This window comes from Leguminivora glycinivorella, chromosome 4, assembly GCF_023078275.1.
Source record: "Leguminivora glycinivorella isolate SPB_JAAS2020 chromosome 4, LegGlyc_1.1, whole genome shotgun sequence".
Classification (NCBI taxonomy): domain Eukaryota; kingdom Metazoa; phylum Arthropoda; class Insecta; order Lepidoptera; family Tortricidae; genus Leguminivora; species Leguminivora glycinivorella.
In genome coordinates, this window is record NC_062974.1 from 9,308,881 (window position 1) to 9,333,002 (window position 24,122).

The window sequence follows — 24,122 nt, forward strand, 5'->3', positions numbered from 1 at the left end:
TAAAGGACGAAAATAAGAATTTACAATGCAAAACAAGCATAGCCGCGTGCCAGAACAAGTGGACTAGTCTATCAAAAGCAAATCATTATTTATATTTCTGTTGCGACCGGTGTCAGTTTCGAACAATATGTACGGATCGAGTTACAGCACAAACATTGACACGCTCTAACATTATTTACATCGAGGAGAATTGCATTGTAAAAACAGATAACTTTGCAATTCATACGCACATGAACATGCAAAGCAACGCAAATTTAAAGTATAGTATACCTACACCAGAAATCGACCCAATAAACCATATAATAAACATCACTATCGAAAAATTCGAAAACAGCAGCTTAAACTTCAAGGAAAGAAAAGAAGATAAAAATATAGAAGAAAAAATAAAAGCGCTAAAGGAAAGTAAACTCCCAGACGAGAACGACTATTCCATGCATAATATACACCACTACACTGCCATTTATTGCCTTTGGATCATAATAACAATTATGGCAATTGCGTTAGTTTGCCGGAAAAAACGTTGCCAATGGAGACCTCAAAAAACTCCAGAATTTACAAGCAACTCAGAGGAACCAACAGCAGCAAGCAACATCTCCGTGAGACGCCAGGTGAACCTGCCGCCGCCGCCGCCGCCGCCCCGAACGAGCGCGAGCGCAGCCTCCACGCCGTACAACACACGTCACACCAGCACCGGTGACATCCGTAACGATAACAAGTGTAGTGTTAGTGCGCAATATCGAGCAAAAAGTGTGAGTGAAGGAGAAATAAACAGTGCGCGAGTGAAAGTGATTACAAGTCCTAAACACGAGATGAGTGAATCAACACACATAGACCGGGGAAGCTCCCCAATTTTAAGAAAAACATCGTTTAGTGAATAGTATTAAGCTGATTGTTTAATCACCTTGTATCATTCTCTTACTCATCTCATCTCATCGTTTGCCCCCCGCAAGATGTTCGGTGCAATGCACCTTCAACACGTTCCGGGCCTCGTGCGGCACGTGTGCCCAGTCAGCAATTTACTCTATGTTAGCCAATTTTCATTTACCTAAAATTAGTGCACTTTTGAGAACCGTCGTGGCCGGGTGCATTCGATAACATAACATAACATTCATATAACATTTTAATATTTTAAATAAACAGAATAATCTCTACTCTTCTCCGGACTTTTCATCAACCAACGCGAAACCCGCTCTTCTACAATTACCAAGAAGCCTTAATTTTTAATTTTGTATTTAAATTTAAGATTTAATAAAACGGCCAGAGTTGTTTGTATTTTTTTATCAGCATACAAATATTAGATGACTAATAGCTTTTCAGATTATTGTTTAATTTTAAGTACAATCTTAAGTACCTACTCATTTTTGTTCAGCCTTCTACCGCACACTGCTAAGTAATAAGGCCCTCCTCTCTTCATATGTATTATTAGGTAATAATATATATCCTATTAAATGAGCCACCATCGTTTTTATTCTAGTCCTTACTTTCCTGTTATTCCGCTCAAATGGTAACTTTTTGATGTCCGTGTTCATCATGCCTAATTAACTTTAAGTACCTACTCGTACCTGGCTGACCGGATAACTCGTAAAGTTCAAAACTCAAAGGGAAAAGGGTTCGCGTAGGTTTTTTGGTGTCCTTAGTCCCATGCCTGGTACTCTTTTGTGTACTACTTTTTCATTATTTACAGTTCAATGACTTCTGAACCGACAGAAGCGGTTCAGAATTCAAAACCTGCAATTGTTTCGATATTGATACGGAATGTGAGCAATATGCACTGCGAGTCGTGTCAAAAGGTTCAAACTAAGAAACAGATCAAATTACTTCATCAAATATTTTTCGGGAATCGAACCCGGGTCTTCAGCTAACGCGGCTCACGTGCTCACCTCTACTCTACCCCGACCTCTGTTTCAGTTTTTAAACATCATAAGTATTAACAATACAAATCAAAGGCAATTCAAGCCATTTTCCCCTAGTAAACTCGTAATTATGTTCCGTATCCTATCAACCTATATTACTATACCATGCTATTCTGTACCGTGACAATAATTGTCTTTTACTTTTTCATTTCACATCGTCCCATATTGGTTAAGATTGTTTAAAGACTCCCACTTTGTAATTTAGCAGTAAGTACCTAATTAAATTATTGTTTGTCCACAGCGTATAATGGACTCGGCGGAGGCGGCAGCGCTGTCGTCGGGCGGCTCAGACGGCCCGGGCGCGTACTACGACGCGCGCTGGCTAAACGTGCACGCTGACGACGGCACGCTGGCCGCACGTGCACGCCGCCTAGTCCTAGCACCTAGCCGACACTTCGACCACATCGCCGTCAACGCGAGCTACAGCGCGGTGCTGATGCCGCCCTACATCAACGTTGAGAGTAAGTTTAGTATTTATTACTTGGACCGCGTTGGTTCAACGTGCACGGACGACAACGCCGTTAGTGCTCGCTCAGACGCTCATGCCCAATGCCCAGCTGCCTTACATCAACGTTGAGAGTAAGTAACAAGGACATAACTCATCAACGTTGAAAGTACACAAAAGATGTGTGGCGACACCCGCCGCGGTAGCAAGTGGTGAAACGTTTGAAATTTTGTATGTCCAATCTAGGCGAATTACCGTGATACTATTTAAACAACATTTCCAATCATATACAACACTTTATGCCCTTTTCTTACTATACCGGTACGCATTGACTCACAAAAACCTGACATAGCAACTACTCAAAAACTACCAGCAGCGTAACGAAGAATTTTATTTTATTCCTCAATATTATTTGGATCTGTTCTCGATAAAAAGGCTCTTGCTTGTTAACTTCGAAAAAAATCTATACACGTGCCTCGGATAAGCGGGTTTTACTGTTAACTCGATCAAATAATATAAAAAATATATTGCTGAATACAGTTACCGGTAGCTGTTGCTATGACAAAAAAATGTTTAGAAAGATTGACGTATATTTCATATTTATGGACATGTGGAGCTTCTTTGTACGAGTACATATTGACTAGTATTATCTTTAAGCCGCTACCGTGAAAGGTCAAGGGGCGAAATCCCCGAGACAAAGAACGTGACCCTTTGACTACGAGCCCTCGGCTCGCCAAATAGGTCATCGATGGACGGAACAAAAGACTAACCGGTGTTACTAATGCGTTGCTTTCAAATTATGTTTGTTTATTGGCTACTAGATTTGTATTGTACAATGTTTATTTTATTTTTTTAAGTTTCCATGAATATGAAAGGTTCAACAAAAGTGATACAAACAAGTGGTTTCAAATGTAGTGCGAAAAGATATTTATACGGGTTTCCGTACGAACGCGTCATGCTAATTCGGTTAGTTTTAGTACAAAACGTACTGACACTGTCTGAACTAGAAGGACAAATACGAACGTTTTCGGAAAAATACGAAGGAAAAGCTTTTAGCACTACATCTGTAGTTTCATAAAATCGTACCTATATTTCCCGTCCCATAAAATAAACATAAGGACATTTTCAAAGGCTAGTAAATTATATTCAGTTATGCGGCGTCGGCGAAATCCTTTTCAGAAAGAGTTTTATGAAATTCCAAACAGTCCTTTAATCAGACAGCACGTCGACGCTACGGGAAATTAGAGAAAATTTTAATATAAATTGAATACACCACCACCTCCCCACGACTAACATTCCAATCACCTAGCGTATCGTTTCGTTGAGACCAGTTTAATGTCATTTCTAGTTATGCGTTGAGATTACGAATTTGAAGGTTATTCGTTAGATGGTTTGTTTGAGACGGCGGGTTGGGTACGGTTGGTAATGAGAGGCCAGGACGTAATTTACCTACAGTGTTGACACGTAGCGGGGCCGTCGCGGTGACGGGTAATTTATGGACAAATTGACATATTCCAACCTATTAGTGGACGGGACTGTTGCCACGTCGTATATCCGATAAGCGGCACTAACTGAAAACAGAACTGATTTTCACTGTTCTGCTTGAATTTATTATCGTAAATCACTATATAAATAAAATCAGGATACACTTAGCTAACACATGAATGCCTGTACTTGTTGGTGTTAAAAGTAGGCATTTTTAATGGCTAAAATCTTTAGTGCTGTTAATGATTTCACCTACTAACTACCAAAGTTAGAGTGATAAGGAACATAGCCAACAGAAACCCGGTTGCAGTTTCTTTGCCACCTGTATGCTCCACAATATATGCTACTTACGATTGAAGGTATCCTAATGAAGAATTCGTACTTAGGTATATTATTTTACACAAGAACTCAACCAAAACACAAAACACATTACGAACAAAAATCTATATCGCACATATTTTAAAAATCACAGAACTGATATCACTTATGTCACTAGTTATTTTAACAAGAGTTCACTTAATACCTCTGAAAAGGCTTGGCGTCCTTAAAAATAGAAAACACCGTAAATAAAATATAATTTTACGAAAGACAACGGATAAAGTGTGGACCCAGCTTCTAGTTTAGTAACGACTTGAACTGTCAGTTATGATATTTTAAAGTTTTTTTTTATTACCACATAATTTTTCGGAATTTGTTTAACAAGCTCTTTAGTTCAATCCTCTTACTTTGACAAGTGGCTGACAGCATCATATTGACGTAAAAGCGGGTAAATTTTGCATAAATCAATCTCATTAAATAGTTGTATTCCGTAAAATTATATTTAAAATAATTTAATTTCTTCACAAAGTAAAGAAATTAGTAACCTTGAATTATATATTGTACCTATATGTTCTATCCTCCATTGTATGGTGTAGCGGTGTTTGATCACGGCAAATTCTTTTTACAAGCCATGCTTATAGTAAGCCGATACCGAATCGAGCCATTAATTTTTCCGGCCGCTGACCTAGGAGAAAGCAATCACGGCTGCCCAATGAACCAACTTTGCCAGTTACCCTTCATTTTATGGGCAGTTCACAAAAATATCTTGATGCAGTTATAGAGGTTAAACTTTTGTGAGACATCATTTAAATAGGTACTTTAAAAGCATTTTGACGACTTGTGTAAGAATGTCCTATAATATTTATTTATTTATTTATTTTATTTATAAAAGCACGGTTGACCTCACGTTTATCGTAAGTGTAGCTGCTGTGACACTGTCTGACGAAGGATACCGAATAATAAAATTCTAACATACTCGTATGGCTAATAGCGACACAATAACCTTGAGTATAACCGTGCCTTTCTATATTGGCTTGATAAAATGCTTATACTTGAATACTAACTTTTATGATGATGTAATCCTAATACTTTGAAATACAATTTTCACTATTAGGTATGTAGCTTCGCTTTTCGAATTGAGAACCTCCTCCTTTTTTGAAGTCGGTTAAAAATGCATTAAATGTACTATACGGCATCAGATTCAGAGTCGACAGCTCTACGTACATTGTTATTCAATCGAATCTGTTATACCTTTATGGTAACTAAAATGTGAATACAAAGATACCACTTACTTATATTAAAAATTCATTAGCAAACTATTTTCTCCCTACGTTTTAGTTGGTCTATCTTAAACTTACCAGCGTTTTATGAACAGATGGCGATGTGCAGAATCAGATCGCGTGGTCCGAGCACCTCGACCCGCTGTTCGTGAACAACTACGAGATCGACCCATCGCTCTCGTGGCAGTACTATGCCTCATCCACAGGCTTCATGAGGCGGTATCCAGGTAACAAACTATTCCTACACTTCTATTTACTATTCCATCAGAAAATTAGACAGACAAGACTGTATTTAACTATTCAGATATACAAAATGTGCGAAACAGACATTTTTTGGCGTTTACCGAGTTAATTCCGTATTTTTGCTCAATTGAACATATTTATCAATTCATCCTGTAAATTGTTGCAAGTCTGCACATATGATAGTGCTAAAAAGCCATTATTTTAACCCTCTCATACATATTTTGGTACGAATAATGAGGACAAATTAGTGACTACTAATCCAATTCAAATTACTTGCTATCTTTAGTTGAAATCAGGTCTTTTTTCCGTCCGTCCGTTTGATAAATTATTTACGTTATGAATAATGTTGTTTGTTTTTTTACACGCGCAGCAACAAATAATATAAACAAAGTTAGCTATAGGTATGAATACTCAATGGTCTTGCACACTGTGCTTAGACAAAGATTTTTGTGCGTGGTAAAGTATTTTAAATGTCAAGATTACTTCTTCAATAATCAAAGTTGAAATTCAGGATACTAAGATTTAATCGCCAAGTCATTGTCTACAACTTAGTTCCTGGTTCCCGTTGGGAGCGTAGGTTCGTATCCTACCGACTGCGCCATATAGTATATATAGTATTTTAATAAAAGTCAGGAATTCGACGTATTTATTAAATTAAAAATATTTGGTTTTATTTTCTAGGGTACGTACTTTCTGTTAATCTAGCTTACATTAAAAAAGGTGTGGTCACACGTTATTGTTTTACAACTTTTTTTAAAGGTGCGTTCGGAAACTAAGCACTTATCACAGATATTACAAAACTAACTATGTGTCTAATCATACCGTAAAATAATAATCTCCTTCCCTACTAGCCATGTCCTGGCCTCCTGAAGACGGCTACTCGCATCACGCACGCGACTTCTACGACTTCCGCTCTTCCAACTGGTTCGTGGAAGCGGCCACGTCTCCCAAAGACCTGGTCATCCTCTTGGATGACTCGGATGACTTGGGGTCTTCCTACTGGAGACTGGCCAAGGCCACCGTCTCGGGGCTACTGGATACTCTGGGCCCGAACGACTTCGTCAACGTGTACCGGTATAGCGATACCGTGTCCGAGATACACTCCTGCTATACGAAGATTTTGGCTCAGGTACGTGTGTGATATTTACATTTAACCAGGAAACCTACTAGTTACTACTAATACTAATGTTACTCGTACACTTTGTGAATTCAAGAGAATTATTCATAGCTCGTAAGTTTCAATAACCTTTAGCCCCGTAACCGAATGGAACTTCTACGACGCGAATGAAAACGAAACGCCGCAAAAAGTAGTCTGGCTCTGTCGCGTGAATACGCAAGAGCGATAGAGATAAATATCTACGAGCGTTTCGATTCGTGAGTGTTTTGTGAGCGTTTGTGCATTCGGCTACGCACGCTGGTCAGCTTCTAGTTTCACCTTTTTAACTACTAAAAATGTTTAAAATATCAATAGATCTATATTTATTTTATTTACAACTTCTTTTCGAGTATTTTAAGCCACCCGATTCTATTTGGAATGACTACTAGAATCGGACAAACTTTGAAAGCATATTTTCGTGTTATACAGATATATATTTAGATAGCTGTACTCTAATGTATCCAATGATTTATAGACGGTTATCGCTCGTAATTATGATTGCATAACCTCAATCCTTTCGGGTTAAATACAGGGTAATTTTAGTTTTTAAGGAAAAGGAGGCAGACCGATGTTACTTAGATAGATACGTATCGCTAAAGCCGGGCGCCGCACGCAATACCTGCATTTACTTACTAATTTTATGTACACGCAGCCACAAAAGTACTTTAAACTTTAGCGGCCTTATTTCATATAAAGATATAAATGGATTTTCTAACTACAATTTTTATTGAAATAAAGACGAACCACTACAACCCCTGCCAATGCGATTTGTACTAAGACTACTAAGTATCTAAGACATGAATAAGATACTATAAGGACCTGAGCCATATTTTCTATTTGTAAGTTTTAACATAAGTGTTTTATTATTGTTATTCTATATGTTTTACGTTGTTAATAAAGATACATTGATAGTACCAGAAATCGCCAAATAAAGTGACTAGATGGGATTATCCTTAAATCAAGTAACATTTATTACAAATGCCCGAAAACCCATAAATATTTTGTGGTCGACTATACGCGATTGCCCTAATAGCGCCAGATCGTCCTTGTATTGTGGTTCAACCTATTCACGTTACAATGGCTATACAAGTAAAAACGGTTCGGTTTGATTTAATTAAAGATAACATTCCCTGTGGAGATTGGTTTTAATTTAGTTAAATCCTTGTAATCAATAGATTCAAAAATGGCACGTATTTGGAGCATAAAACGACTGATTTAACCCTTAAATGCATAATGATGTATATACGCATCATGTATTTTTGACTATTGACAGCATGTCAAAATTTAAATTTGAATAAATCTTTATCAAGGACATGCATTTAACGGTTAAAGGACATATTTGTACCATGTAAAAATGAAATAATCAAACGTACGTATCTGCTTAAAGCATTTTTTTTAAATTGAGGTGATGGTTGTTGGATTTATTGGAGGTGCTGCAATACGCTTTCAGCAGCAAATTCAAAATTAAATTCATTCAAATTAATTTCATTAATCATTCACGACAACGACTGCCAATTAAGTATGTACTTTTATTATTTTTTTAACACGTTTATTGAAAACATTTTAACCCCGTACAATCCAGACTATTTTTTGCGATGCTGATTTTGGAAATTTCTTTTATTTCCATAAGAGTCCAAAATTTTAAAATATTTGTACCGTATGTGTACACATATGCTAGTATTTACGAGGCTACATAAGGGAAAATTGTAAAACAAAGTCACTATCGATAAAATAGTAAATGGCGTAAAATTAAATTCACTTTTTAAAACAAAACAGGAATAGGGGAAACGAAAATAGGAAAATCCATACTAATATTATAAATGGGAAAGTGTGTGTGTCTGTTTGTTTGTCCGTCTTTCACGGCAAAACGGAGTGATGAATCGACGTGATTTTTTTTTTGGAGTTAGTTGAAGGGATGGAGAGCGACATATGCTACGTATCGTCTCTTTCTAACGTGAGCGAAGCCGCGGGCAAAAGCTAGGATATTCTAAATAGCCAAACAATTGGCACCCTTCTGACGAAATTGCTTTATCAGTCGTGTAACCGTGCCCGGGCCTCCCGCATTATTGATGAGCTGCCGGGCCAACAATTACTCTACGGCTTTTTTGTTTTTTATATATTTTTTAATTTAAAAATGTTTTGTTATTTACATATCTAGCACAAACTCGCTCATCATCAGGCGCTCTCTCAAACCCTGCCAGCCGGCGTAGCCGACACGATGACAATCATCACGCTAGAGGCCGATCAAAACGACGTCAGGTTCTGTCGCACCAGTATGGAAGAATGATAGAGATAGCGATATTATCGTAAGCGTTTGCGCATTTGGCTACATACTCTAAAAGGATACTTCCTACAAAATTGTCCCTTTCAAATGCTGTCTCTGTGGCTATTTAAAGTTGTCGAAATTCAAGTAATACCTAATTTATCTAGGAATTCTGTGTCACGTACATATTGTATTAGTAAGTATATGTGGGTCTTATTGGAAGTCATGATGTGCCAAAGCTCCGTAGTAGCTCAGAAGAACGAAGCCAAGACTGCATGAAAGGAAATTTCTCACAACTGACAAGGCTACCATCCTTATGCCTAGTAAACCCGGCGAATTTTCTGCCACAGAGCGCGGTAGCTCTGACAGGTAGAGGTACCGCCGTGACCTTATCGCTGGCAACTTGTAACTTGTGGTGCCACCGTGCCACGTTTAGCCTTACAGTTGTGTCATTTTCAAATAAAGTATTTTCTAAGGGTTGCTCTGGCTATACTAATAATTGTAAGAAATCTTTCAGTGCGTAAGTACCTATTAATGCCATAAGATTATTATTATGTCTATAGTGTTTTTCATTTCTTGCGTCATTCCGACATTTTACCACGACACGAGCCTGAGTTTCCAACCCAGATTATTGTGATTAATCTGATTTCCTAACGATATTTTCCTGCACCGAAAAGTAATTGACATTTTTTTTTATTTACTACAACGATACACCTACCATTACAGTTACCTAGTGTAGTCATCTTAACAATATATCAAATAACATTCCGTAAAATAAGTTCCGAAAATCTCATTCGTACCTGCCGGGGGTTGAATCCGCATTAAAAATTAAAAGGGACACGCTTTTATTGCTATACCAGTGTTAAAACAAAGCTGCCTACTAAAACTCAAATAAAATTAAACAAGTAAAACCTTGTTTACTCACACATGTCATTTGCGCCGGAAGCCTCGACAGCTACTGGGCTGCGCCGAACGAGCACTCATCGTAGTATTTCAGACAAATTAACATCCCGTCAACGAGCTAATTGGAAATGCTACCGAGAAAAGCGAAGGTAGAAATTATATTAATTATATTGAAAATTCGTATAGAAAAACACGTGTGGAACTTCAGGCTTCGTACGCTACGGTCACTGATAACTATCAGGCGAGCCGCGTATCTTGTTTGCCACCGATGTTAAAAAATATTTTCCGTAAAATAAGGGTTAAGTATGAAGACGCTTACGCATTGGAAAGCTGGAAGCATGCGTACGCCTGTTCATGCTAACGAGCGATTTCTCATACATAACATGCGGCTCGATGCTGATAGATGTGACTTCACCCTTACCCACGGCGAAGGCAAATCAGCAATGCGTTTACTTAACAACTTTTACCGTCTTTATCCACGTATCTTTTAAAAATCCTACTTCCAATCCTGGAACGAAAACCGTACAAAATTAACTTGTTCGAGTATTCAAGTGTACTTTCAAACGCTCCTCTCGTGTCGCTAATATACGACCAGCAATAACCTCAGGCAAACATCCTCGACTTACATCACAGACTAGACAGACACCGCATCTTATTAAGCTTATACAAAGAACGCGCAGTCACCAGATATATAATTTTACTGGTAAAATACCACGATTTGAGCAGCGCAATTGAGTACCATCTTATATCATTACATATAGTATAACAGTCCAGGTTCAACGGTAAAACATATTTATATTCATTTCATATTCTTATACTAGCGGCCCGCTTCGGCTACGCACGGGGATTATCATAAAAATGGTGATAGTAAGTTATCCGTAAAAGATAGAAATATGCCGTCGCTTATTTTTTTGTAGACTTGTGAGAGAGATACAATTTTGTCATACATTGTTTTGATATAATTAGGTAGTTCAAACGGTTTAGGCAGCGTTTCCGATTAAAGCTCTGAGTCAGCCGGATTTTGTCCGACTCGATTAGTAAATATGTTCATATTTCAACCAATTCAAAAAAATCTCAACAAATTATATTTATTTCAACCTTCCTTAAGAATTACTCTATTTATAGGTGAAAACCGCATGAAAATCCGTTCAGTCATTTTTGAGTTTATCGCGAACACACATACACAGACAGACGCGGCGGGAGACTTTGTCTTATAGGGTGTAGAGAAATACCTATTCAAAATTAAACAAATGTGAGTGTGCACGGGAAAACGTCCCACTATGTCGATTGCTTTAAAGCCGCTTTGTCAGTTTATTCATATAAAGATACAAGTAATCTCGCCTTAATGGTAACCGACTAAGTGGGACGTCTTACTAAATACACTCACATTTGTGAGCTGGTTGTAAGCGTTGACATAACTAGATCACGCGGTTGCGTTGCCATACAAAATTACCATGAGAGAAGATAATAAATATGTGTGAAGACTTTGAATTGTTGAATGCTCCGTCTAGTAGTTGAGGTGATCTGTGACTTACATTGACTCGGTGCCATCTCTTCAAACTTACGCAACCTCTTATAACATACACACCTTATGTTTAAAGTTGAAGTCTATGTGATACGAAACAAGACTGCTTTCACAGTTAAATATTGGTTCGAAGTGCGATTCCTTGGCTGTCATGAAGGTAAATTAAGCCTTGTGTACTCGTGCGTTATCCGCATAAGTTCAATTATGTTTGTACAAAACTCATTGCCATTACTTGTACGTAGGTGTATCTGTGAGGAAAGGTACTTACGTACGAGTATGTATCATCGTTAAATAAGTACGTACTTGTATTGTATTATAATTGATAGCTTAATAGGTACGTACAGTTAATACTAGCTAGTAGAAATAATATTGTAGGTAGTTAAATCCTTGGTACCATTACAATTAGGATTTTAAAACTTAACTAAACCATTCTTAAACTGTAGATGCCCATATTTAAAAGCTCTACAGTCAAAAAATACAAACAATCAGGAATTTTATTAACTACGGAATGAAAAAAGAAATTTGATTCATTTAAGTAGGTATATTATAAACTGAAATTAATAATCATACCTACCAAGACCACACTGGTGATCAACTGATCAAATTCGCCGTCTGCCTAGCTTACGTACTTCTTAGCAAGTTAGATAGACATAGACATAGACATTTTATTAATAATATTATAAATATATAAATATTACACGTTCATCAATAAAATTATTTAACACTTTCGCTACCAAGAAACTGTAAGATTAGAAGCGTACAATTTCAGTCGAAAATGTCGTAGCGCCGCGAAGCCCGGTTTTATGTGTTTTTAATTAAATCCGAAATTAAACAATTTTTCTAATTATAATTTCGAATTTTAATTGAAAGATGCATTCATTGATATTTTACATATGATATGTCATGTAGATTTGTTAATTTGATTTTATATATAATTATTATTTAATTCTAATATAAGTTATTTGGTAAGTCAAAGAACTCTTTTATGTCATAGAAGCAGTATTCTAAGAGCCATCTTCCTAACTTTTTTAAAAATTGGTGGGTACTGCCTGCATTTTTTATTTCTGCTGGTAATTAGTTTGTTGAAGACTCTAGGTCCTATGTGAGACTCTAGGTCCTATGTGATACATAGATCATATTATTAGTCAATTGGATCATGAGATGAATCTAAAATAAAACTCCAAATCAATAAAATTTCACTAATCTATTGCGCATTGTAGTATCATCTCCCCACCCCTGACTATCAAATGTATAATTACTTATATTAAGGCTCTGTACAAATATATAATTTAAATTTATGTTATAATGATTTTCAAACACAATGCTTGTATTGTTTATGAATAAATCAAATCTGAATCTGAATGGTAATTAAAACAATTTTGTCCACAGGCTGTGCCGGAAACGATAAGGGAGCTGAAAACCGCCCTGTGGGCCGCCGAGGCGACCGGCGGTGCGGCCAATCTCACTGGCGCGCTCACTAGTGGCTTCGAAATATTGCATAGGGTAATTATACCTACTTACTACGAAGATGTAGTTTCAGAAGCTTACTACCTCCTTAACCAAAAGATATTGGGGTTCTCTAACTTTCAAACGAAACTTACTTTTTTTGGATCGTTTTGTTTTGTTCAGAGTTATCATATATGTAGTAATAGGCGGTAGTTTAGTTAAAGGTAAAATATTGTCTTTACTTTAGTATTCCTATTCGACTTGGCCATCGTTGGGTTTCTCAAATATTCAGTCTTTTTAGTAGGTAACACGAATATACTTACTCGCGATGTTTAACATCAAGCGTAACCTTCTATGCAATGTACTTTTGAGTTGTCGCAATAACCCTATTAACAGAATACATTTTCCTCCAGTATAACCGCACGGGCCAAGGCTGCCAGTGCAACCAAGCAATCGCGGTGGTGGGCGCGGGCGGCGGCGCGGCGGGGGTGAAGGGCGTGTTCCGAACGTGGAACTGGCCACATATGCCCGTGCGCATCTTCAGCTACGGCGTGGGAGGAGATGCTGCGTCCGGACACAACATGAAGGACATGGCTTGCACTAACAAAGGTGAGTAACTGTGGCTTGGCTACTGTGTAACCAATCCAAGGTGGCTGGGGTGAAGGACGTGTTCCGAACCTGGAACTGGCCACATATGCCCGTGCACATCTTCAGTTACGGTGTTGAGGTAAATGCTGCGTCTGGACACAGTATGAAGAACATGGCTTGCACCAACGAAGGTGAGCATACACCGGCTTAGGTTGTCATACAATCTAGCTATCGCGGCGTTGGTGAATTACATCTTTCGCATCTTTATATCTTTAATTCTTTATGCCCGTACGCATCTTTAACTACGAGGTGGGAAGAGATGCTGCGTCCAGACACTTGTAGGATATTGCTTGCACTAGCGATTTTAAAACGACTCGCAATTTTGGAGCGTATTAAGCTCTTCAAAACGGAAGGAACTACATAAGTAGATTAATAGACACGCTTAGAACTCCATGTTGACAAAACACTTGTAGGATATTGCTTGCACTAGCGATTTTAAAACGACTCGCAATTTTGGAGCGTATTAAGCTCTTCAAAACGGAAGGAACTACATAAGTAGATTAATAGACACGCTTAGAACTCCATGTTGACAAAACACTTGTAGGATATTGCTTGCACTAGCGATTTTAAAACGACTCGCAATTTTGGAGCGTATTGCTCTTCAAAACGGAAGGAACTACATAAGTAGATTAATAGACACGCTTAGAACTCCATGTTGACATAACACTTGTAGGATATTGCTTGCACTAGCGATTTTAAAACGACTCGCAATTTTGGAGTGTATTAAGCTCTTCAAAACGGAAGGAACTACATAAGTACAAAAAACTGTTAATTGCCTAATTTTTTTTGTTATAGGGAATTGATAGTTTGTTAGAAATTTAAACTAGTGTAAACCAGAATTTATTCTATAATATTTGTGTTTGCAGGATTCTACGTGTCAATAAACGAGCATTCGGAAATCAGACCGAAGGTGCTGCACATGATCGAGGTGCTGGCTCGACCACTCGTCATGTACCAGACTATGCATCCTGTGCATTGGAGCCCCGTCTACGTCGGCGGAAGGGTAAGCTGCATATGAAAAACACCGTTGCATAATATTTTACCGCAGACGGTTATGTCAGTAAGATTGAAATATACAAATTCCAATTTCAAAGCGAAGAGCTGTTTTAAATAATTTTTAAGGTTGCACTTTTTTGGGTTTCGCATTTAATTATTAGGTGTTAAAGCTTAATTTTAAATTGCAGAGTAGCAACCTGGACGATGATGGCATGGGCCAGTTGATGACGTCGGTAACGGTACCGATCTTCGACAGGAGAAACCACACGGTGAGACTTTCTAAAACGTTTTCAAATGATTATTTTCGTAAAATATTGTGTAAATAACCGTTTTACCAAATATTAACATAATAATATGTATACTTTGTTTTTCAGCATCGAGAAGCTAATTTACTCGGTGTGGTGGGCACAGATGTACCTGTCGATCAAATAAAGAAGCTCGTGCCACCATATAAGGTAAACGGCATTTTAATTTCACTTTGCAAGATCAAATTATATATATTATAGTACCTAATTATGCTAATGTGTCATTTTTTTTCAGTTGGGAGTAAACGGTTACTCGTTCATGGTGGATAACAACGGGCATGTTTTATATCATCCGGATCTCAGGCCTTTGGTAAGTCAAGTAACCATGCAGTGTTATATAAAATTAAATGAGGATATGTATTTCAAACGACCTAATCGTTTTATTTCTGTTTCAGTATACCAATGAGGAAGTAAGTACCTAGGGATCTACACGATTTTTTACCATACACTCCATACAAGTCAATTTATGTAGCATACAGTACATTGGACATAGAGGCAATGCCAAACTGTACCTTATGACACTGGTCCCACCGAGAGCTAGTAAGCTATGAGCTATCGGCTATAAAAACGAACAAAAGATAAGCACTCCCGTGTAAAAAAAGAGACGCAGCGAAGTTTATAGTTACTCGCCCAGCGATGAGCTATCAATATCGCCGTGTCTCTTTTATTTACACGGGAGTGATTATCTTTTGTTCGTTTTTATAGCCGATAGCTCATAGCCTACCAGCTCGCGGTGGGACCAGTGCCTATAGCTAATCGAAAATTTGTTGTCCATAATATTTAGTACTAGCTTTTACCCGCAGCTTCGCTCGCGTTAAATTCGAAATTGTGGAATGCTCCATACAAACTTCCACCCCCCATTTTAGGGAAATTTGAGGTTAGAAAGAGACAAAAAGTAGCCTATGTCACTCTCCATCGCTTCAATTATCTCCACTTGAAAAATCACGTCAATTCGTCGCTCCGTTTTGGCGTTAAAGACGGACAAATAAACAGACACACACACTTTCCCTTTTATAATATTAGTATGCATTTATTACCTTACTCTATCTATCATAATACTTACTAATATTAATGCATTTTCCAGTACACTGAGACGCTCCGTCCGCTCTACTCTAGCGTGGACCTAACAGATGTAGAGCTGCTCGTGGACGCAGACGAGAACTCACGCGTCAACCTTACTTCTCTACTGCTCGATGTAAGTCTATCAATATATATTTTTATGCGAAAATATGCTGTCGTAATCATTTAAACTTATTATAATTTGTATTCGTCAAGTATATACGCAAATTTGCAAGATACTTACAGTATTATAAATAGAGATACAGAAAAAGTTACGGTGGCCTAGATAGCATTACACCTTTGGGGTACGCTCAGCTAGAGCGCGCTAATATTAATATTTGACATTTTAAAACATATCAAGCTAAGAATATGGTCCAAATTGTCAAAACTGAGGTTCAAAAGTTTCAGGCCTGTGTCAAGAGATGGCAGTCTATGCACTGTGATTACACATTTTACTTCGACAGTAACCCTCTATAATACTCGATCCTCTTTGATGGTTTGAGGTACGTTTGTTTCTTAGACTTTATTTGTCTATACGGAGTTATATATATGTCTTTGTTATAATAAATAAAAAAATGTTTGTTATATTTTTAAATATTGGGTTGGTAAGAAAGTAATGAGCGATCGATTGAATTCCACATAAAATTTTTGAGAGAGTTCTAGAATCTTCTATGGTCGAAAGTATATAAAGGGCGAGTCGCACAGTTTCTCGTCAGTCATTCACTAGCTGTCGCCGAGCTAATATAAGGAAGAAAATGGACGAATTAAAAGTGCATGTAAGGCATTTCTTACTATATGAATTTCAGTCTGGCCATTCAGCCGCCGAAGCAGTGCGTAATATATGTCAGCGTGTTGCTCCTGAAGGTGTGTCTGAGGCCACGGTGAAACGATGGTTCCAGCGGTTTCGTAGTGGCGACTTTTCATTATCAGATCAACCTAAGTCTGGTCGACCGGTGATGATTGATGTAGCCAAATTAAAAACCTTAATTGAAGGAGATCCGAGGCTAACGAGTCGTACTCTTGCTACCGAGTTGCTGCTCTCATGTCACCATAGAAACACATTTACACGAGTTGGGAAAAAACTACAAATACAGTGTTTGGATACCGCACGAACTTGATAGAGATCAACTAAACCGCCATGCCGATATCTGCATACAACTTCTGTCTTTTCGCCGCACATTCAACTGGTTGGACCATCTTATCACTGGAGATGAAAAATGGGTCTTATATATAAATCACACACGCAAACGTCAGTGGCTAGCTCCAAACGAAAAAGGAATAGAGGCACCAAAAACAGAGCCTCACCCGAAAAAAGTTATGCTGTCCGTTTGGTGGGATATTCATGGTATTATTCACTGGGAACTCCTACCAAGTGGAATGACTGTTACCGCATCAGTATACTGTAATCAGCTTGAAAATTTAAACCAAAAAATCTGTCAGAATCGTCCACAGCATGCTAAAGTTTTTTCTTACATGACATCGCCCACACATTGCAAAAGTGACTCGGCTAAAGCTATTGGAGCTAGGTTGGAAAGTGATACCTCATCCACCGTACTCTCCAGACTTGGCACCTACGAATTACGCATTGTTCAGATCGCTAAGCAATGCCTTGAATGAAAAAAAGTTCGATGATCAAGCCCATCTACGACAGTACATAGCTGAGTTTTTTGAATCTAAACCTAAGAACTTCCTCGCCGATGCTATTCATTCTTTACCAGAACGATGGAGACAAGTAGTAGATAACGAAGGCCGTTATATTTTTGATAAATGATTAAAATAATAAATTAAATAAAAATTACAATATTGGTTATGATTCGCTCATTACTTTCTTACCAACCCAATAGTTTATTTATTTAAATTCTTCTTTAATATTTCTTCTGCGCATTGCACAGTGAAAACTTCTATTACGACTAAAGGAATAGAGAAATGAAAATAACTCGCTTCCTGTATACAAACTCCTTTATTTAGAATAAAATACTTTTCTTGAAGTGTAGTTTCTTGCAAAAATAACATTAATTTAATCGAATTATTCAGCAAAATTTTCGGTGTTTGATGTAACAATAACAGAATTGTAAGACCTTATTATAAACCACATGACATGTATTTAAAAAATTGCACTAGTCATATCCATATTAATATTTAAATTATAAACATTATTTACAGCTCCGACACGACATGATTGAACAACGCGAAGGTGAAACCGAGATCGGTGTGAAAGTTCAATATGGAAGCATGCGACGCGTAGCCACGCGCCGCCAGCGTTACTTCTACAGCCCTGTAGAAGGAACTCCATACTCGCTTGCTATAGTGCTGCCGGATGGCTACGGCATGTATGAGTTACAGGCTGAGCAGGAGGTCAAGCACAGTCCAATAAATGGTAAGTGTAGCTTGCCAGTCGCCGACAGGGTTATTAAATTTCTAGTCCTTTAAAAGGAACTCCATACTCGCTCGGTGTATAGTATACTGCCTGATGAGTGATGACTACACATCGGTAACTCGTGGTATTTGATTGGCACTTTACAGAATAGTGATGTGACAAGTTTTCTAAGTGTTTTTTTTCCTAAGTAGGTATGTTCATTGTGGGGCATTATTAAATAAAATAAAATAAATCGAAATATCCGTTTCATTCGGATGGAGCATAGTAGAATAGAATAGAATAGAATATTTTTTATTCGAAAGCACACAGATAATAAACAATTTTACACTGACATAGAAAAGTAATAAAGTGCCACGAAATGGCCTAACCTCAGCATATTGCTGGCGACTTCCAGCGCTGGTCTTCCGGTGAGACCATTAAGTGAGAAAAATCAGGGAAGGACGGTAGTTAAATTCCAAGTACATATTCGAATTATCCGGGTACAAAATTGGGCGGATAAATACAAGCCCTACTACATTAAGAGAGCATTCAGAGCTTTTGTACCATTACGTCAGTGGAGGTTGTAGGCTGACGTGAACATTTAGAACAAATATTAATTGTTTATCACGAATGTAAAAATATATGATATGATTAACATTCCTTCTTTTAATTAGTTTATTTTTCCTGATTCGTAGGTGTACATGAAAAAAATTGTCACATCACTAGTTTGTTAACAATTGTCAAGTGCCACCAAAATGCCACGAGTTACCGATGTGTACTGATGACCACAGCACTGTTAACGGTGAGTGTACAAGTACTACAACATACTTCGGCATTCCAGTAGAAGGGACACTATACCTGGGGGCCGTTTCTCGAAAGGTACAAGCCTTGTATTACTAGTGCGAGAACTGTCAAATCATATGGGTTGTCATGGAAACACACTTGTAATACAAGGCTTGTACCTTTCGAGAAACGGGCCACTGGTCTATTCGCTCGCAATACTGTTGCCACGTGACTATAGTATCGAGCTACAGGGCGGCGGCTATCAACGGGATGATACACATAGACACAAGCCGCGGCGACAATGTAACGATTATTTAACAGTCCTTTAAAAGTAACGTTGTATTCTTTCTACTGATGTGCCGACGGAAAGTTTCCAAAATTCGGAAATGTTCACATAGGAAAACTTCGGAAATTTTCCATACTTTGTATGGACAATTGTATAAATAAATATTATATAGGACATTCTTACACAGATTGACTGAGACCCACGGTAAGCCCAAGAAGGCTTGTGTTGTGGGTACTCAGACAACGATATATATAATATAAACACTTATAATATACATAGAAAACATCCATGACTCAGGAACAAATATCTGTGCTCATCACACAAATAAATGCCCTTACCGGGATTCGAACCCGGGACCGCGGCCCAGCAGGTAGGGTCACTACCGACTGCGCCAGACCGGTCGTCAAAACGTCAAAACTCGTCGTCGGTTCCTTCCATTTCATAAATTTAAATTCCCTTTATTTTGCGTTAATGTTTCGTGAATTTTTCAAGAAATGTAAGATTTTTCTGGAAAGTTTCCGCAACTTGCACATCACTAATTCTCTCACTGTAGTGAAGTTGGATGAATACGGAATTTATACGCTTCAACACAGAATATATAATAGTACAAGTACAGAAGGCTCACTCCTTTGATGTTTACAAAACGCCGCCATTCTAAATTCTTACCTACATTAACAAACGGACCGCGCGCGTGCAGACGACATTGAATTCTATTGCGCCGCGCGAAGGTCGTCGCCACTGAATGGGCCGCGAACTCGCGGCCGCCGGCATGTACTTGTAGCGCGGCGAAAGGATCGCGGAGTGAGCCGCCCCTGGCTTCAAGCACAAAAATGTGAATACAGTTCATGGAAATAAACCCTGTTTCCAGCATTCGAGGAAGTAATGTGGTGGCTAATGAAAACTTTCATTTGCTTTCAGTTACCGAATACTTTAAAGGAGACAACTGGAAAATTCACCCAGAATGGTAAGTAAGTCTGTTACTTTGTTCTAAATAATATCACATTGCAAATAAGCACAAATTATTCGATTACTTATGGTCCTTCGGACCGGATATTTGTGATTCGTACATGTGGTGGAAAAACCACTGTCACTAGAGTCCAAAAAAAGAGTGTTATTTGGTATTAGAATCCAGAGTTGTTAGAAGTCATAGCATTCAGTGGATATTGAAATGAATTTTGTTACTTCCAGGGTATACTGCGAATACGCCTCAACGTCCGACCAGACATTCAACACCGCAGAGGAACAGTTACTGCACTTCTTAGCGCGCGCAGGTCGTCCCGGCTGGAAGTGGATGAGCCTGCGCCCGCGCGCGCTCACGCTTCACAACATGCATAAGAAACAGGACCGGGACTCCTACTACTGTGAGTGACTAGTGTATTAATGTTCGAGCACCAGAAAACCTCGCAAATTATTTCCGATTGCGGAATCCATCAGCGGTACTGAATTGTTTACCAACTCGAGAAAGTCGGACCTGGCACCGCGGATGGACGTCAGCTGTTTATGGCCCTTTAAACAGCGGTCGATTACATTTATGAAGCTGTTGGGGATGCCATAGTTAGGCTATAATGCGAGGATGACTAACGAACTCGAAGGCGCGCGACAAGTCGCATAATATATCTGTGAGCGGAGGGTGGCTAGCCGAATGGCACAATCGCTCACGAAACGCTCACGAAACAAATGGATATCTATCTCATTTGCTGGCGCGACAGAGCCATATCGCTTTCGTTTGGCGTAGATATCTACGAGCGTTTCGTTTCTACGAGCGTTTCGTTTCGTGAGCGTTTCGTGAGCGTTTGTGACATTCGACTACGTACCCTGGCGTTCTACTTTACTAATGATGCATCAATCTTGTGAGATTCCTTTACGAGTACTTTTTTTTATTTACATTATATGGAGTGAGTGGCAAAGGCAACTCCCCTGGCTCTCCATAACTCCCGATTCTCCGTATCTTCCGGCCAGTTGCTCAGAAAGGCGTACGAGTATTTTTTTTTTCTTACCCTATTGGAGTGTCCCACTGCTGGGCATTTGCCTCTCGCCTGGCTCTCCATAATTCCCAATTCTCCGTTAGTTCCGGCCAGTTGTTTAGGAAGTCGTCAAGGTCGTCTCGCCATCTTTGCCTGGGCTAGCCTGGCCGACGCTTCGTCGTCGGCATCCACTTGGTAGCTATATTAGCCAACCTATCCGGATGCATGCGATAGACGTGGCCGCCGTGGCCGGCCCAATCCCATTTAACCTATGTAATTAACTAAACTTATTTTTCTCATTTTCAGGTGACAAGAATTTAGTGCAATCTCTCGTTCGGGATGCAATGGTAATAAAAGAGTTGGACGCACACACTGGACACGCGAGCCACCATAATCAGTAAGTAGTCTACTTTTATGCAGCATGTCTATTGGCACATTCAATATGATAACTTGGTTCAAGCTGTTCAGCGATAAACACAAAATAATGACTAGTCTGGCTATTAACAATTGTTGAATGTATCAAATTCAATTACTTACATGGAGAAACTGAAATTGTGGGTAAAAATGATTAATCTAATCTACACCTTATTTTACCTATGGTACTTTTTCCACCTCAACTTAGGTTTATGCGATTAGCCCCATTTAAAACCCCGCGAGGAGTCCGAGGTAGCAACTAACAAAAGGCAGAGATAATAAGAGATCTTTATTTCATAGGTATAAAGGTCCAAAACACGCATTTATGGGCCGCGATCTTATGTTTAGAAGTCACAATTATCGCTATGTAGGTAATATCGTGAAGTTGAATTTGATACGGTCAACTTTTAGCCACTTTCAATTTACAAAGGAAAATACAAACAAAGCAACGGAAATGCCAAAAGCCCAATCTAAGCACTTCGCATGTTTCAAAAGAATATTGCATAAATTATTACGAGTCTTTCACGCACTTTATGTTAATTTTATGTTGATCACTAATGTGTAATGTGTTTGTCACACAAATAGCCCGATAGCAACTTTAATGGCACTACTGACAAGGTACAGTAACAAAGAATAATCATAACGACAGTAGATATGTTAGAGTAACATACTGCTACATGTCAAAATGGTCGTACTACATTTCATGATACCTACCATAAGTTTTTAGCACCGTGTCGCCGAGTTAACAATATTTGAAGAGAATTCTCTGAAAATCATAGAGGTTGAAATATGTTTTTCGTGTGTATTTAATTAGCTACAAATGTATAGAATAGACGCTACGCTACGAGCTCCTGTACCACTGCTACAACACCCTTAAAAATCTTTTACTTTTCTGACGCTTGATGTACCTTTTTCTTTTTTTTTAACTGAGTGTACGATAAAAAATCGTCCATTTACATTTCATACGTAGGTAACGGGTAAACCTACATGTGAAATACACAAGTACATTAGTGACATTATTAAAAAGGACGGTTTTTTATTTATTTTTAACATAGTTACCTAATTTAAGATGTGCCCACTGTGACTGACTATTATAGAATGAGATACGATATTCAATGCGTAATTGAAAAAAATAACATAATTAATTATTTAGAACTAGGCTTAATTCAACGATAACTTGTGACTGTCTTACTTTAAACTTGCCAACACCTATTTGATATCGTATCTTATGTCCATTCCTATAGTGACTAAGTAGCCGTGTATACGCTAACAAGGATTCAGGTAATAATTGTCTAATAATAAACATTTAGCTGCCGAGGATTATGGATAAGTTGATTATAAGTGTATTTTTTGGAACTTGCAGCTGTTGTAACTGCTTAGCACCAGGTGTAGCATGTGTGTGTGTGGATTGAGTGAGCACCTTCCGAAAATAAAAAAAAATATGCTGATCATTTAGTAAAAGTTCTAAAACAATTGTTAAACGAATCTCTGAATTTGTAAAAAGATAAATCAAAAGATACAGCCATTAACATGTGCTCACTCAGTTCTCACAAACTACCAACGAAAACAGTGAATATATTCATTTAACATTTAATATTTATATACTAACATTTAGTAAAAAATAGGCCAACCTACCTCTATAAATATTAGATCACCTAGTGACGTATTAAATTTTTTACAAATAGTTTCTTATGCTCACTCAATCCACACACTTTTGAAAAGCCGAATTTTGATGAAAAACATAAGATTTAGACCGCTATTATATGTGTATAGTTTAGTAAAAGTGAAATGGGAATTTGTAAAATACAAAACGAACCACTAACGTGTCAGGTTTTTTTATAATAAATTTTTGTAAGTGCTCACTCAGTCCACACGTTTTGAGAAAGTTAAAAATGTAAATATCTTACGATTTGTAGCACCTAAGACACTCGAAAGTACTTCAACATTTAGTAAAAATTTTTACTAAATATCCACCATCTAATATTTTATATTCGTTGTCTGGTTTTAAAGATATTCAGACATAACTTTCTCATACAAATGTATCAAGTAGGGTGACCACACTATGTCGGCTCCTGATTTTCCCCACCTTCCCATTGTCATATTGAGATTGGGGAGTTTCGTTCAATTTTGATAATAGTTTACCGGATTTGTAAGTGGGAGCGAGAAAAGAATAACTATTTCTCGCTCCCACTTACAAATCCGGTACGCTCATCTGTTAGCGCGATTAGATTACCAGGTTCTGGTTTCTTACTAGTGAAGTATTATATTCTTTGTTTCTTACCAATTATTATTCATGTCCTTTTTAATGCTTGCATGTCGATATGGTTATTATAT

General features: G+C 38.1%; 1 protein-coding gene across 4 annotated transcripts in view; it reads left to right on the plus strand.

Moving 5' to 3' along the window:
* The window catches only part of LOC125225038 (voltage-dependent calcium channel subunit alpha-2/delta-3), a 139,518-nt gene that overhangs the window by 106,225 nt on the left and 9,171 nt on the right, over positions 1 to 24,122 (plus strand). For 2 of the 4 annotated variants that reach the window (XM_048128526.1, XM_048128527.1), the window contains exons 4-19: positions 2,155 to 2,374; positions 5,537 to 5,668; positions 6,536 to 6,813; positions 12,921 to 13,034; positions 13,391 to 13,586; positions 14,492 to 14,628; positions 14,810 to 14,890; positions 14,996 to 15,076; positions 15,162 to 15,236; positions 15,322 to 15,336; positions 16,011 to 16,121; positions 18,149 to 18,362; positions 20,329 to 20,374; positions 20,599 to 20,771; positions 21,681 to 21,771; positions 22,374 to 22,406. In XM_048128526.1, the coding sequence (XP_047984483.1) occupies positions 2,155 to 2,374; positions 5,537 to 5,668; positions 6,536 to 6,813; positions 12,921 to 13,034; positions 13,391 to 13,586; positions 14,492 to 14,628; positions 14,810 to 14,890; positions 14,996 to 15,076; positions 15,162 to 15,236; positions 15,322 to 15,336; positions 16,011 to 16,121; positions 18,149 to 18,362; positions 20,329 to 20,374; positions 20,599 to 20,771; positions 21,681 to 21,771; positions 22,374 to 22,406 (1,997 nt within the window). The remainder of the gene's footprint in view (positions 1 to 2,154; positions 2,375 to 5,536; positions 5,669 to 6,535; positions 6,814 to 12,920; positions 13,035 to 13,390; positions 13,587 to 14,491; positions 14,629 to 14,809; positions 14,891 to 14,995; positions 15,077 to 15,161; positions 15,237 to 15,321; positions 15,337 to 16,010; positions 16,122 to 18,148; positions 18,363 to 20,328; positions 20,375 to 20,598; positions 20,772 to 21,680; positions 21,772 to 22,373; positions 22,407 to 24,122) is intronic. The other 2 variants (XM_048128528.1, XM_048128529.1) reach the window with 1 other exon arrangement.